The 13,313-nt window shown below is 47.5% G+C and overlaps 1 protein-coding gene across 1 annotated transcript in view; it reads right to left on the bottom strand.

The window, feature by feature from the left end:
• The window catches only part of RHEB (Ras homolog, mTORC1 binding), a 306,526-nt gene that overhangs the window by 41,923 nt on the left and 251,290 nt on the right, over positions 1-13,313 (bottom strand). Inside the window, exons 5-6 of the mRNA XM_069647778.1 lie at positions 11,019-11,075; positions 10,874-10,921 (exon numbers count right to left, since the gene is read on the bottom strand). Coding sequence (XP_069503879.1) covers positions 10,874-10,921; positions 11,019-11,075 — 105 coding nt within the window. The remainder of the gene's footprint in view (positions 1-10,873; positions 10,922-11,018; positions 11,076-13,313) is intronic.

Raw genomic sequence — 13,313 nt, 5'->3', positions numbered from 1 at the left:
ATGCATGTACAAAGTCCATTATGGCCTATGAGCCACTCTATTGTGTAGTCCCTCCACCTCACTTTGGTCCTTTATGACACCAACAAATAATAATGAGGTGGTGGGGCTTAAGTTCCGCCCAAGGTAGCCATCTTCAGATTTTGAACCATAGAGACTACAGTATGATAGATGCAAAGCGTAGGAGCAGCCTCTCAGGGGAGGCGGGTGGGCGCATGTGAATCTATGAAAGATACCAATGCTGGAGAAATACAGTTACAGGTAAGTAACTAAGACTTCTCCAGCATTGGATCTTTCATAGATTCAGATGCTTGAATAGAATACCAAGCAGTTAAAACATGCCACCATCATATATATGCAAATACAGAAAAACATTTCTGCTCAAACCTCTACCATGCAGCAACACCACGGTTACATACTACGGGAAAGGGAGGCTGGTCCTACCTTATGCAAAGAGATGGCACAGCACTGCCTGTCCAACTGCAGTTTCTTTGTTGGTATCTTCAGCCAGGCAGTAGTCTTTAGCGAACGTGTGGAGAGTGCTCCACGTGTCGGCTCTGCATATATCCTTCAAGGACACCCCTGCGTGGAATGCTGTTGACGCTGCCCTTCCTCTGGTGGAGTGCGCAGATGGCGGTCTAGTTAGAGGATCGCCTTTTATCTGATGGCAGTGGGTGATGCAAGATGACACCCAGCGTGCCAGACTTTGTTTAGAGATATGCAGTCCCTTGGTACAGCCAGAGAAAGCAATGAACAGTCGGTTTGATGATCGGAACTCCTTGGTTCTCTGCAAGTAAAACTTCCAACATCTAGAGAATGTAATGTTCTTTCCGCTTCAGAAGCGCGATTCTGGAAAAAGGTTGGTAAAACAATGCGCTCAGTGAGTGTCATCTCCGAAAGCACCTTGGGAAGGAACTTAGGATGTGGCCTTAAGATAACACGGTCCTTCTGGAACAAAGTAAACAGAGGTTCAGACGACAAAGCTTGTAACTCACTGATCCTTCTGGCTTATGTGATGGCTATCAGAAAGGCTGTTTTCCAGGACAAGAACTTCACTTCGCATCTATGTATGGGTTCGAAGGGAGGTTCAATGAGGGCTGTCAAGACTGTGTTGAGGCTCCATTTCGGGACTGGCGTAGGAGGAGAAGTATGCATCAGCCCTTTCAGGAAGACTTTAACCGCCGGTAAAGAGAGCAAGGATTGATTCTCCGGAGTGGTTGTGTACGCCGCAATGGCTGACGGATGGCCCTTGATGGAGGACAATGAAAGCCCTGTCTTAGCCAAGTACAATAAGTAGGGTAGAACTTGATCAACCGAGAGAGGATCAATAGCCGATCTCTCGCACCACTTGGAAAATCGAGTCCACTTCCTGGTGTAGGTAACTTGTGTTGACGGGGCTCTCGCGGCCCTGATGATATCCCAACATTCTGATGGTAGCTTAAGGTTCATCAGTTTGCGCTGCTCAGGAACCATGCCTTGAGATAGACTCCCCGGGTCATGGTGGAGGACCTTGTGGTTCTGTCGTGTCAACAGATATTGATGCGCCTTGAGGTGAATCTGGGGCCGACTGGATAGATGCTTCAGAGTCGAGTACCAGACTTGCCGCGCCCAATCCGGTGCAATTAGGATCATTGAACAATGCGGTTCCTTCATCATGCGAAGTACTCTCGCCATGAGGGGAATGGGGGGGTGGGGGGGAGAAGGGGTGGAGGCATAGAGGAACTTTCCCGTCCAATTCACGCAGAAAGCTTCTCCGTGATTGATACGGGTACCTCGAGGCAAACCTTCTGCACTTCTGGTTGTCCCTGGTGGCAAAAAGGCAGATTTGCGGATAGCCCCATAAGGCAAAAATCCGTTGGGTTTCCTTTTCGTCCAGCTCCCACTCATGGGACGACGTGTATTCTCTGCTTAGTCTGTCTGCTAGGACATTGTCCACTCCCGGAAGATGCTCTGCCTTGATCTGCACTCCATGGTGCAAGGCCCATGCCCATAACTGTTGGGTTTCTTGTGGCAGGATCTTTGACCTTGTGCCTCCCTGCTTGTTTGTGTAGTGCATGGAGGCCGTGTTGTCTGGACTGCAAGTACCTGTCCAGCTACCACAGGCAGGAAAGCTTTCAGCGCCCAACTTATGGCCCTGAGTTCTAACACATTGATGTGTAGCTGGGATTCTTGTGCCAACCAAGTGCCCTTGGTTTGGAGGTCCGCAAGGTGAGCGCCCCAGCCTGATAAAGATGCGTCCGTCCTCAGCAGAAGGGTCGATGTTTGAAATGGAATCCCCTGTAGAAGATTTCTCTGAACATTCCACCATTGAAGAGCCTTGTGTAACGATGGGATGTGGACGATGTCCTCACAGCATCCGAGAGCTTGTTTCCATTGGTGGTCCAGGGCCTCCTGAACCGGTCTCATACGAAGCCTGCAATTTGGTATGAGGAAAATGCACAAGGACATCATGCCCAGAAGGGATTTGTAAGAGCGCACAGATGTTGTCCGTCTCTCCAGGAAGCCCGCTGTTGAGCGTAGAATCGCTGCTACCCTTTCTGCCGATGGTCTCACCCTGGGAATGCTATTATGGAACTCGGCTCCCAGGAAGAGAGCTGTCTTGCTGGGAACTGGGCAGGACTTTGTGTTGTTTATGGAGAAACCTAACTCTTCTAGGAGGTTGATAGTCCTCGACACTGCTGAGTGAGCCTTTGCGGCGGAGCATGCTTTTATCAACCAGTCGTCCAAGTATGGAAAGACTTCTGTTCCTGTCCTCCCGAGTCTTGCAGCTACTGGTGCCAAGCATTTTGTGAAAACTTTGGGTGCTGATTTTAGCACGAATGGGGGCACTCTGAACTGAAAATGAAGCTCTCCCACCGTGAACCTGAGGAACTGTGTGGGCTGGATGGATCGGTACATGGAAGTATGCATCCTCCAGTCTAAAGTGGCCAAGAAGTTGTGCTTGTTTAACCAAAGCAGCAGCACCTCTTGTAATGCCACCATCTTGAATGTTATGCGTTTGATATATTTGTTGAGTGCCATCAGGTCCAAGATGGGTCTCCATTGACCGTTTTTCTTTTTGATGAGGAAGAAGAGGGAATAGAAACCCTTTCCCCTCTGGGAGTATGGCACTGGTTCTACCGCCGCTTTCTGGAACAGTTTTTGTACTTCGCACATAACCTGCCTTAACATATGCACCCTGCGTGAAGTTGGAGGCAGGGAAGGAGGTTGGTCTAGAAATTCTAAGGTGTGACCCTTTTGGATCCCTTGCAACACCCATTTGTCCGATGTAATTGACTGCCAGCGCTGGAAGAACTGGCTTACCCTTCCCCCCACAGGGGTGTGGCGTTGATGGGAAAGAATTGGATAGTCAGTTTTGCTTGCTTTGTGACTTCCCTTGGGCAGAGCCTCGCCTGCCTCTATGGGCTTATCTGTTGGGAGGACTGATACTTATTTTCTTGGTATATGCCGCCTTGTGCTTTCTGGCCAGAAGAGGAGCGACCGTATCCTCTGTATTTGAAAGATAAGCCTCTATAGGGACGAAAGGATCGATGGTCCTTATCCTTGTCCTTCAAAGAACTGATGGCTCGGGCTGTGTGTCTGATTTGATTCCCTTCAGGTGGTAGTCTATTTTCTTTCTGAAAAGATCTTGTACAAAGGGCATGTCTAATTTCTGCGCTTGGACTTCAGGACTGAAATTAGTAGCCTTCAACCAGACCTGCCTTCTGAGTACTGTGCAATGTGCCATCTGTCTGAAGCCTGATTCAGCCACATCAACCGCTTCATCGATCATATGATCCGATGTTGCTTCACCAATGGCAATTATCAATCTAGCCTCTTCCTGGAGCTCTGGTGGTAACTGCTTAACCAATTTGGACATGCAGAGCCAAAGCTTGCGGTCATGGCCAGCGCATTACCCCCCCCATGGTAAGCGACTCTGAAGCAGACACCTTCCTGTCCATGGCTTCTAGCTTACGCCCGTCCTGGTCCGGTGGTGCCGACAGAGGCAAAGTGGGATTGGCGAGCTTCTTCCTTGCTGCAAATGTGATAACCGAGTCCGGCTTTGTATGACCTCTCAAACAAAGCGGTGCAGACCCAGGCGCTTTATATTTCTTCTCTGGTTTGGACACCAGAGTCGAGTAGGCATAGGCGTAGATAGGATCTTGGATCCGGACTCCCAGATGGTGTCGAGGAGAGGGATGGTGGTCACAGTTCTCTTGCGTTTGTCCCTGTGCTCATAAAGCACCGATTTCCGTTCCTCTGATGCAACCTGAAATTTGAACAATTCTGCAGCCTTGCCCATTATGATGTGGAAAGAAACCAGATCAGGCGGTGAGGCATCGCCTGGTGAATCTCTCTTCCTGGGATTCTCGACTACGTAGTCATCCCACTCACTGGTTGTGTCGGGGTCCTGTGTAATTTCGCCTTCTTCTGGATCGGAGAATTCTCTAAAAGGATCTTCCTACCAATCTGAGACCGAAACGGAGGACGGCACCATTGCTGGATCCCTATCTGGATATCAAGGTCTATGCGATGATTGTGGTGATGGGACTCTTGTCGGCGAAGCACTGCGTGTCCTGCTCCTAGGCCTTCAAGCAGGCTCACGTGATCTCGTTCTCTTCTGAGGTCTACTCCTGTGAAGTGAACTTCCCGACGTGCCTGGAATTGGAGAGGAGTCTCTCCGATGGGTTTCCGTTTCTATGGGATCAGTTGTTATGTTTTTCTCCCTTTGACGCCTGTAAAATTACTCCACGATCTGTACGGATAACATCAGTATCGGGTCATGTGGATAGTCGGCTTCTTCCGTGTACGGCTGCCAAGGGGGACTGTGTTGCTTAGGGGAGGGCCAAGGTTGTTCTTCCACCATTTCTAAATCTGAAAACTCTTCCTGGAGAATCACATCAGGCAGCTCTGCCATGTCTCCCAAAGGCGAAACTTGTGGTACCACCCTCAAGGAAATTGTACTCAATGACAGGTGTCACCCTGTCATGAGCAGAAGGCGTCTCAGACTCCCAATTCCTCCGTAGCTGCAGGAACTTGCAGTGTCGCCGACGGTGTTGTGATTGATGGTACCTTCGCCGACGGTAGTTCCGTCGACGAATGCGGTTCGGATCCCGTCTATGAGTGTTTCGTCGACGTAGTTTGCCTGTTGACGAGTGCTCCATGGACGAGCGTGTCGTGGGTGACGAATGGTGCATTTTCTTTGTCGACGAGTGCTTAGTGGACGATAAAACAGTCTACAGCAAGATCATCGGATTTATGTGTAATCGTCATCGATGATGGTTTCGGCGACGGTATGGCCGATGATGGGCCTTTACCTTTCCCTTTGCTCCCTGTTGATGACTGCCTGCACCCCCCCACCTACCACCAACCCACCCACCACCAACCACTCCCCCCGACCCCAGTTTTTTGCAAACTCCTCCTTACCTCTGGAGGTAGGTTTTGCTGACAAATGTGAGTTCTTCTGGCTCGGAGTCCAGTGGAGGCAAAAAGGGCATTGACTCCAGCTTCCTCTTGCTTTTGGCAATGGGAGAGGAACTCCTTTCCACTGAAGAGGACCGTCTCTTTGAAGTTTGCCTCTCAGATGGAAAGCTGGAGCGGACAAGAGCTTTTCTGACAGCTCTTCGCCCGAAGATTGATCCCTGGCTTCCAGGTGTAAAAGAAGTCTTCTGTGCCTGTCCTGAAGGTTCTTGTTGGAAATAGTTTTACAAATATAGCATTTTTGAATGTCATATGGGTACAAACGATAAATGCAATGTTCATGTGGGTCCTTCATGTAAACTAACTTCTTCTTGCACCTCGTGCAGTCCCTGAACAGGGAAGGCTTCTTGACAGCCTGAGATGCAGCCATTCTGAAGAGAGGATTTACACAACGATTTTGAGTCAAAAACAACAATTATTTGTCCCAAAAATTCACTGAGACCAAAGCAGAATATATTTGAAAAAAAGTAGAAAAGAATTGAAGAGCTCAGAGAGCTTGAGGATTACCTGTGTCTGTTAGACTGCGGTGAAAAATCTGAAGATGGCTGCCTAGGGCGGAGCTTAAGCCCGGTCACCTCATTGGTTGGGGTCATAAAGGACCAAAGTGAGGTGTGTATATTAAAACATTTTAATAATTATTTTTTATCACCGAGGATTCCCGGTCTGACGGGGAATATTCAAGCATCTGAATCTATGAAAGATCCAATGCTGAAGAAAGTCGGGGTTCGAAGTGCCTAGGCTACGCATCGTGGCAGCCAGACCATATTAAATTACCATGGAGGAGGAAGTCCTTCGAATGAGGGATGGAAGGGATTGAATAAGATGATACATGGCTATTGCAGACAAATAAGGAAGACATACCTAGAGAGTTGTCCAGAACTGCACCCACGAACAGGATCTTTGGGCTGGTATGAAGGAAGGCTCGTTTTTATTATAAACCCCAGATTGTGTATGGCGTTGCACATGACGGAGAATGGTTTAGATTTTCGACCCGAGGCAGAGTCCTGATCAACCCATCATCCAGGTGTAAGTAAATATGAATCTTCAGGAGCCGAATATGAGCAGCCAGAACTGGAAAAGAAACCACTTACAGCCTGGGGCCCACATTCAAACAAAATGGCAGGCAATTGTATCGGGAGTGCTGACCGTCTAGAGGGAACCAACAGTGTTCCTTTTTGATAAGGCAGTGGAAATAGGCACCCTGAAGATCCATAGAAATTAACCAACCGCCTCACCTGGAGGGACTTCAAAATGTGTGCCTCAGTCATGTGAAACGTCTCCAGGAGGAACTCGTTGAGCACGAGAAGTTTAGAACAGTTTTGATTGGACTGGATTTGACACTGAAGTGACAAGAGGGGAAAACCCTAGCCTTTTTCGTTCTCTGGAACAAACTATTGCCCTGTAGATGGAGGAGGAATGGGTAGAATGTTCAAGGTTATTATGCCTTCTTCCTTGATGTAGAGCATTTTGTGTGATGCTCAAACAGGTTCAGTAAAAGGAGGACAGCCGTCCTTTACTGGCAATGCATAATGCCAGCTGAGAACTGAAAGAGCAGGCACTCCCAGTTTAGAGTCGAGACCCTTTTGAAGCAAGGTCCTAGCTGGTAGTGGAAGAGAATGTAAAAAAAAAAAAAAGATTTTGCTCAAGGTCTAAGCCAGCGAAAGCACAAGAGCCACCAGAAAACTGGTCCTTCTTGGATTGTCTCACTTTGAATGCCATAAAGGTGCAGAAGGTTGGCAACACAATCCATATGGTACAGAAATGGCATTCAGCAACTCCTGCTGCAGTAACACCCATTTTACAGGTTTGCAGTACCTCAATAAGTGGAAGGTTTTTCCCTTAAAAAGGTCAATCTATCGCCTTACTCTGGATATCTGCTTGCAGTGATATGTTTTTAGATGGGCATCCCTACTCAATGTATGGTTCTGGATGTAGTGTTGTTAAGGTCCTTATTGACTTGCAATTGTTGCAATTCCTGAGCATCAGCAAGAAGCAAGTCACCAACCTTTCCTAGAGCTTCCCAAGTTTTGTAAGTTATAAACAGCCAGAAAAGAGGCCACATTTGTCTGAGGGATAGTGTGTCATTCTGGCTAAGCGTACCCAGATATTCCAACAGCTTACAACCCTTATCGAGGAGAGTTGCAGTATACCGAATCTGGCCTTTGTCGTTACCAAGTGCTGCAGAAACAACCACTGATTATGCAAGTTTCCCAAAACAATAAAAAAAGTGTGTCCTTTGGAATCAAAGTATTTGGAAACTGTAGGCCCAGAATGAGGTTGACACCAATTGTGAATTGCAGGTTCCAAAAACAAAACTTCAATTGCCAAAGTTGGCTAATCTGAAGATGAAGGGCTTTGGAAAAAAATAAAATGAAAAAAAATAAAATTGTAATTTGTCTAAAGCCTGCATTGCATCCTACCATATCGAACGGCTTTGTAGAACGAATAAGAGCTTCCATCCAAATAGGGAATTAGTTAACTTTAGCCACTTTTGAAGGAGGGTCGACTGGTATTTCAGTGGGTGCTGGAGGAGGAACGGGGACCAACAGGGTTCTGGTGGCAGGCGCCCAGCAAAATCTTCCTGGCCAAAAGATCCAAAAACATGTCGGACATGAACTGCATAACTGCAAAATGTATTGACTCAATGAAATCTATGTAAGGCGCATAGGTGCAGATGATTCTTCTTCTAAAGAAGCCTTTTGAAATGTAAAAGCATCTCATGTTGGTATACCAGCTCAGGGTAATAAACGTGCTAAAGAAGTGTTAGCACACATTCAACACCCCTGGTCTAGGCACCTGTATATTTGTAAGAAAAATCTATCGCAGGGCTGGAATGCTGAAGGAAAACACTGCTGCAGAGAGAATTGTAGAACTGGAGAGCGCTCTTCTCACAGGTGTGCCAAAAAAACAGAGGCGACACGTGAAACAGTTAGATGGATTGAAATGATCAGCCTTACAATCAGAAACTATGAATAGGTTTGGAAGAAGAATTATGCACACTAAATACAGTGCATGTGCTCAAGCGTCTCATGTTTAGAATAAATCTCTACTGCTGCTGAAGTCAGAGCGTGGTCTGTGGTCGGCCCTCTTATAGCGATCCAAAGATGAATACCTAGTTTCTGGTTTGCCAAGTAGCCAGTTTAGGAACCGTCAGTGCCAACTTAACGGTACTGGGACCCACAACCTCAGAAACAAGAGTGCTAGATTCCACTTTCTCGGCTACCATGCTGTCTTTAGAATGATATTTCCTTGTTCGGGGTCATGCTGAGGCATGAACACTGCCCTCTATCCTGGTCTGGAGTTCACATTTAGTCTGGTACTGAAAGCCAAGCCTTGCGACTTGTTGCTTAAACCCCCCCCCCCCCCAAAGAGGTCTTCACAAGTGCGTGCGTTCAGAGTGAACTCCTGAACGCACAGCGAAAGGTCTATTGGATCAATTGGCGGTGGCAAACTTGGTACCGAAAGGTGACAGTCGGAGGCCACAACTGGTCCACATTCCCTCTCACCACTAGGAAGCAATGTCTTCTCTGTCCTTCCACGAAGACCACAGTGGCTTATGGTACCTGGCCCTTCAACACAGAGGGTCTGTTGCCGATAAGTGCTGTGAGGCATCCATAGATGTTGCTGCATTAGGTGGGTGAGACCCTTTCCATGAGGCCAGGGAGGTGAGGGGCTACCAGATAGTCCCCCTGGGGATGGTGCTCAGCAAGAGGATCCCATTGAGAATAGTGGCCATCTTGGGAGAATATGGTATTCCCTCTAACACGCTTACCTTTGCTAAAAGCCCGTCACAATCCCCATTCCCCAATTCCCCCCCCACCCCCATGTACTTCTGTAACGCATCCAAAGTAGAAACCACTGGGACGAGAGAGGCAGCAATTAATGAGGATTGCGGACCAGAAAAATTCCCACTTCAGTCTTTTGAGTCATTTGTCAGCTCCCGTTCAAAGTAGGAGAGGGAAGAGAAGAAGGGCATGTTCACTCTCAAAATGGCATCGACTGCCGAGAAATACAAAGAGGCTCAGGGGAAGCTGCAGGGTGCTTGGGAAGCCACTGAGCTGCAGAGCAGATGCAGAGAACCGGAGGAGGCTTTGGTGTTCTCGGGAAGCCGTCAAACCGCAGAAGAGACCTGCAGAGAACCAGGACAGGCCTAGTTGAACCACAGAAGCAATCGCAGCTCCTGGGTGACCCACAAACAACCTGATGGTGACCGCACGACCCTGCAGGTAATAGGATGGCCAATACGAGGGTTCTATTACATTCTTTGTGGGCCACAGAGCACCCCTTAACCCCCCCCCCCATTTCTCTGATATTTAAAAGGCACCTCCCTAACCCAGGCATAGACAATACTGAGTTAGTAGATAAAAAAAGTTGAACCACCCCCGCTCCCCTACGGCCTCAAGTCTACCTTGTACTGGCATTAAAGACCTAAAGGCAGACTACTCATCTAACTAAAGTGCCCTCAGATACTTCCCCTCTGTTTCCATGCTATCTAGATGCAAGTGTTCAAATGGGATTTTTGGGGTGCCGTACAGCCATCCTTTTCAATTCAACCCCAACTCTGCCCACCTGCCTTCTATCCCTCCAATCTCACGCCTAGGTCTCGCCTCCACAAGGATACTTCCCTCACCCCCACTTGCTGGTGCCCCTCCTCCACTGCTGATGTCCCTCTTCCACTCAGTAACATATACTTCACAATCACTTGCACTAATCTATCTAACCACACTTGCCACAGTCACACAGACTAACACAGCAGTAACCTCCCCACTCAAGCTTATTCCTCAACTTCACCAATAACCTTCCTTCCTAACTCCTGCTGCTTGCCTCTTGGTCGTCCTCCACCTTGGACCTTACCAAAACAACCCACACTTCCTGGTTCCTATGGACAGCTTGCACCCCCACCCTCCACCCCCTTCTGATATTGGCCCTCTCCTTGGCCCCGGACTCTCTAGAAAGGTTGAAGGTCTTAAATAGCGAGCTAAGTTCCGTTGACTTTTTTCATGCGTATGCTACGGAACAATAACATGCAATAGTTCAAGTTTGTTTTCCAGGGACAGATTCTGGGTGGCCCGAGAGGGGGCGGTGGCAGTGTCAAAAGTAATCACTGCAACAGACTGTGGGGAATTGAGCCCACTAAGGGTTTTCTTTGTACATGGGTGTCTGTGCATTCAATAATCCCACTGGGCTACCAGGACAATGTCACAAAGAAGGCTTCTAGGCCCATCACTATACCGATATTTGAATTAGGAACACCATCTAATGAACTCCATAATTATTGGTCTATACATTTTAAACACCAAAACAAATGTGTTTTAATGTACACATTTTAATGGTTTGATCCTCCTCCACCAGAAATAAAGTACATATACCAAGATGAAGCAAGCAATTGTAAAACTGTGCTGTAACATTTACATACCGTTCCATATGCAAGTCTTTCTTATTCCCAACCAACATAATGGGTATTCTGTAAAACAAAAGCAGGTGGCAAGTGTTTGCTACTTCATCGAGAAAATGCACTGATAAAAAGTGCATGCAAATGAATTGAAATGTACTTTACTTACTGGACTTTTCCCACCATATCCAACAATTTTTCGTGAATTACTTTAATCACCTCAAAACTACAAAATAGAAAGAAACAGTAGTTTAGTGTTCTACTTTTTGGGTGGTAGGGAAACTAGCACAATAATGACTGCATACTCTGAATCGACAATGGTAATACAGATCCATAACATTTTGCACATCAAGGACATGTAGGCAGTGACAATTTCACAGTGTCAAGGCAGTGCTGCAGAAAAAAGGAGCTAAAAGATCTCAAAAGGTGAAAAACATTCTCTTCTTTAGCACTGCAAAACCTTAAGGGGTTTCTCTCAATATCTAGCACCATTCTTTCCAAAAGGTCACAATGACCCCATGCTCTTACTTCTCTCCCCACCCTGTATGCTGCGTTATGGCTGCACTATCATTGAAAAATAAGGTCAAACGTGCATGACATGCTATTCTACTGGACTCAGTTGCAGACATGAGCTTTTGTCAACACCTAAACGCATATGAAAGAAAATCAAGTGCTGTTTTATTTGATCCTCAATTTTAGTATTAGGTGTGCTTGCGACCACACAATTCTTACAATCCAAATGACTTTAGTAATGGGTGAGCAGATATCCCACTCAGACTGCAGGTTCCCACCGAGTACGTAGGTGCAATCATTGCCAAAAAGAATGCCACAATCTGCAACATTACCAAACAGACAGTCCAAAAATAAAATACACAGGAAGGAGAATGCTGGTGCTGCAGAGAAGGCAATCAGCATACACTGAAATTCAGAAGAGTGCTATGCAGCATGCAAGAGGATATGTGCTCTTGGCTTCCTTCTAGCATTATTTCCAAGAACTGAGACACTGGCAGCAGGATGGCTAGCCTATGTAGTGAATGGGGGGGCCAGGAAGGTGGCATGCAGTGGTGGACCTAATGTTTTTACTGCCCTCATCCCAAAATTCCTATGCAACTCCTGAAAGGATGACATTGCCTGCGCAATCCTCCAGGTACCTTCCAATCACCTTTTTTTTTTTTTTTAAAGACCCTTAATTATTTTTCCTTTTCAGTCCATTCCTACACATCTACCTACCCTTAATTTCTAGTTTACCTCCTCGTTCTTCCCCCCTCCCCCCTGGTTAGTCACCAACCACTACACTTGTTGTAGCAGGCAAACTATTTCTTTGATAACCTCACGGTCGTCATGTGTGCCAAAGTAAAAGTAAATTGAAACATTCCGAGGATGCTTTAATTTGTTTTTGATTGGCCAATTCTGAAACCTCTTGCTTTCCTGCCCCCATACAAGTGGGAGTGACCCAGAAAGATGGTTGCTGAAAGGAGCACCTGGATGTGCCACCTGCCGGTGGAGTAAGGAACAAGTTACTTACCTGTAACTGTTGTTCTCCAGCATGGGTCTGGCATGGATTCACATGCTCATGAATATTCCCCGTCGTCAGGCTGGGAATCCTCGGTAAAGAAAAAACCAGTATCAGTTTCGTTTCTGATCTGTCTTTCGTAGTAATAACCAATCACTGGTCTCTGCGTCATACTGACCACAGCCAATGACTGCCCTCTACCTAAGCACCGCCTCTGGCAGCCATCTTCAGATTTGGAAGCACGTGAAGTGGCAGTATGACCAAGTGAAGAGCCGCAGAGGGGTAGGCGGGAGGGTTCGCATGTGAATCCATGCCAGACCCATGCTGGAGAACAACAGTTACAGGTAAGTAACTTGTTCCTTCTCCAGCATGGGGTCTGGCATGGATTCACATGCTCATGAATAAAGAATACATAGCAGTACACACATGCACAACCACGGGAGGTGGCAAAGGCTCAACATTAAGCATTACATCAAACTCAACATTAAGCATCTTACCTCCTCACCAGGCTCACCTCAGGCGAACAGGTTGCGCAGCACTGCTTGGCCGACCCTGGACTCCTCCCTGGAATCCCGGTCGACGCAGTAGAATTTCGTGAAGGTGTGCGTCGACCTCCACGTAGCAGCCCTGCATACGTCCAGCAGGGGCACACCAGATAGGAACGCCGTGGTAGCTGCGATCGCTCTGGTGGAATGGGCTCTCGGACGGCCAGGCAGCAGTCGGTTTGCCAACCGGTGACAGTACATGATACAGCCGGAGAGCCATCTGGAAATGGAAGCCTTCGAGAGAGCCTTCCCCTGATTGACAGGTCCAAAGTTCACAAAGAGTTGTGACGTCTTCCGAAAACACTTCGTGCGGTCCACGTAGAACTTCAGCGCTCTAGCCACATCCAGCGAGTGCAAAGTCCTCTCAGCCGGCGGCGGGAAGAACACAGGCAACACCAAGGGTTCG

This window comes from Ambystoma mexicanum, chromosome 2q (assembly GCF_040938575.1).
Source record: "Ambystoma mexicanum isolate Mex_15411 chromosome 2q, UKY_AmexF1_1, whole genome shotgun sequence".
Classification (NCBI taxonomy): Eukaryota; Metazoa; Chordata; class Amphibia; order Caudata; family Ambystomatidae; genus Ambystoma; species Ambystoma mexicanum.
Note: the sequence above shows the minus strand (reverse complement) of the source record. Positions and strands in the feature narration are given on the sequence as shown.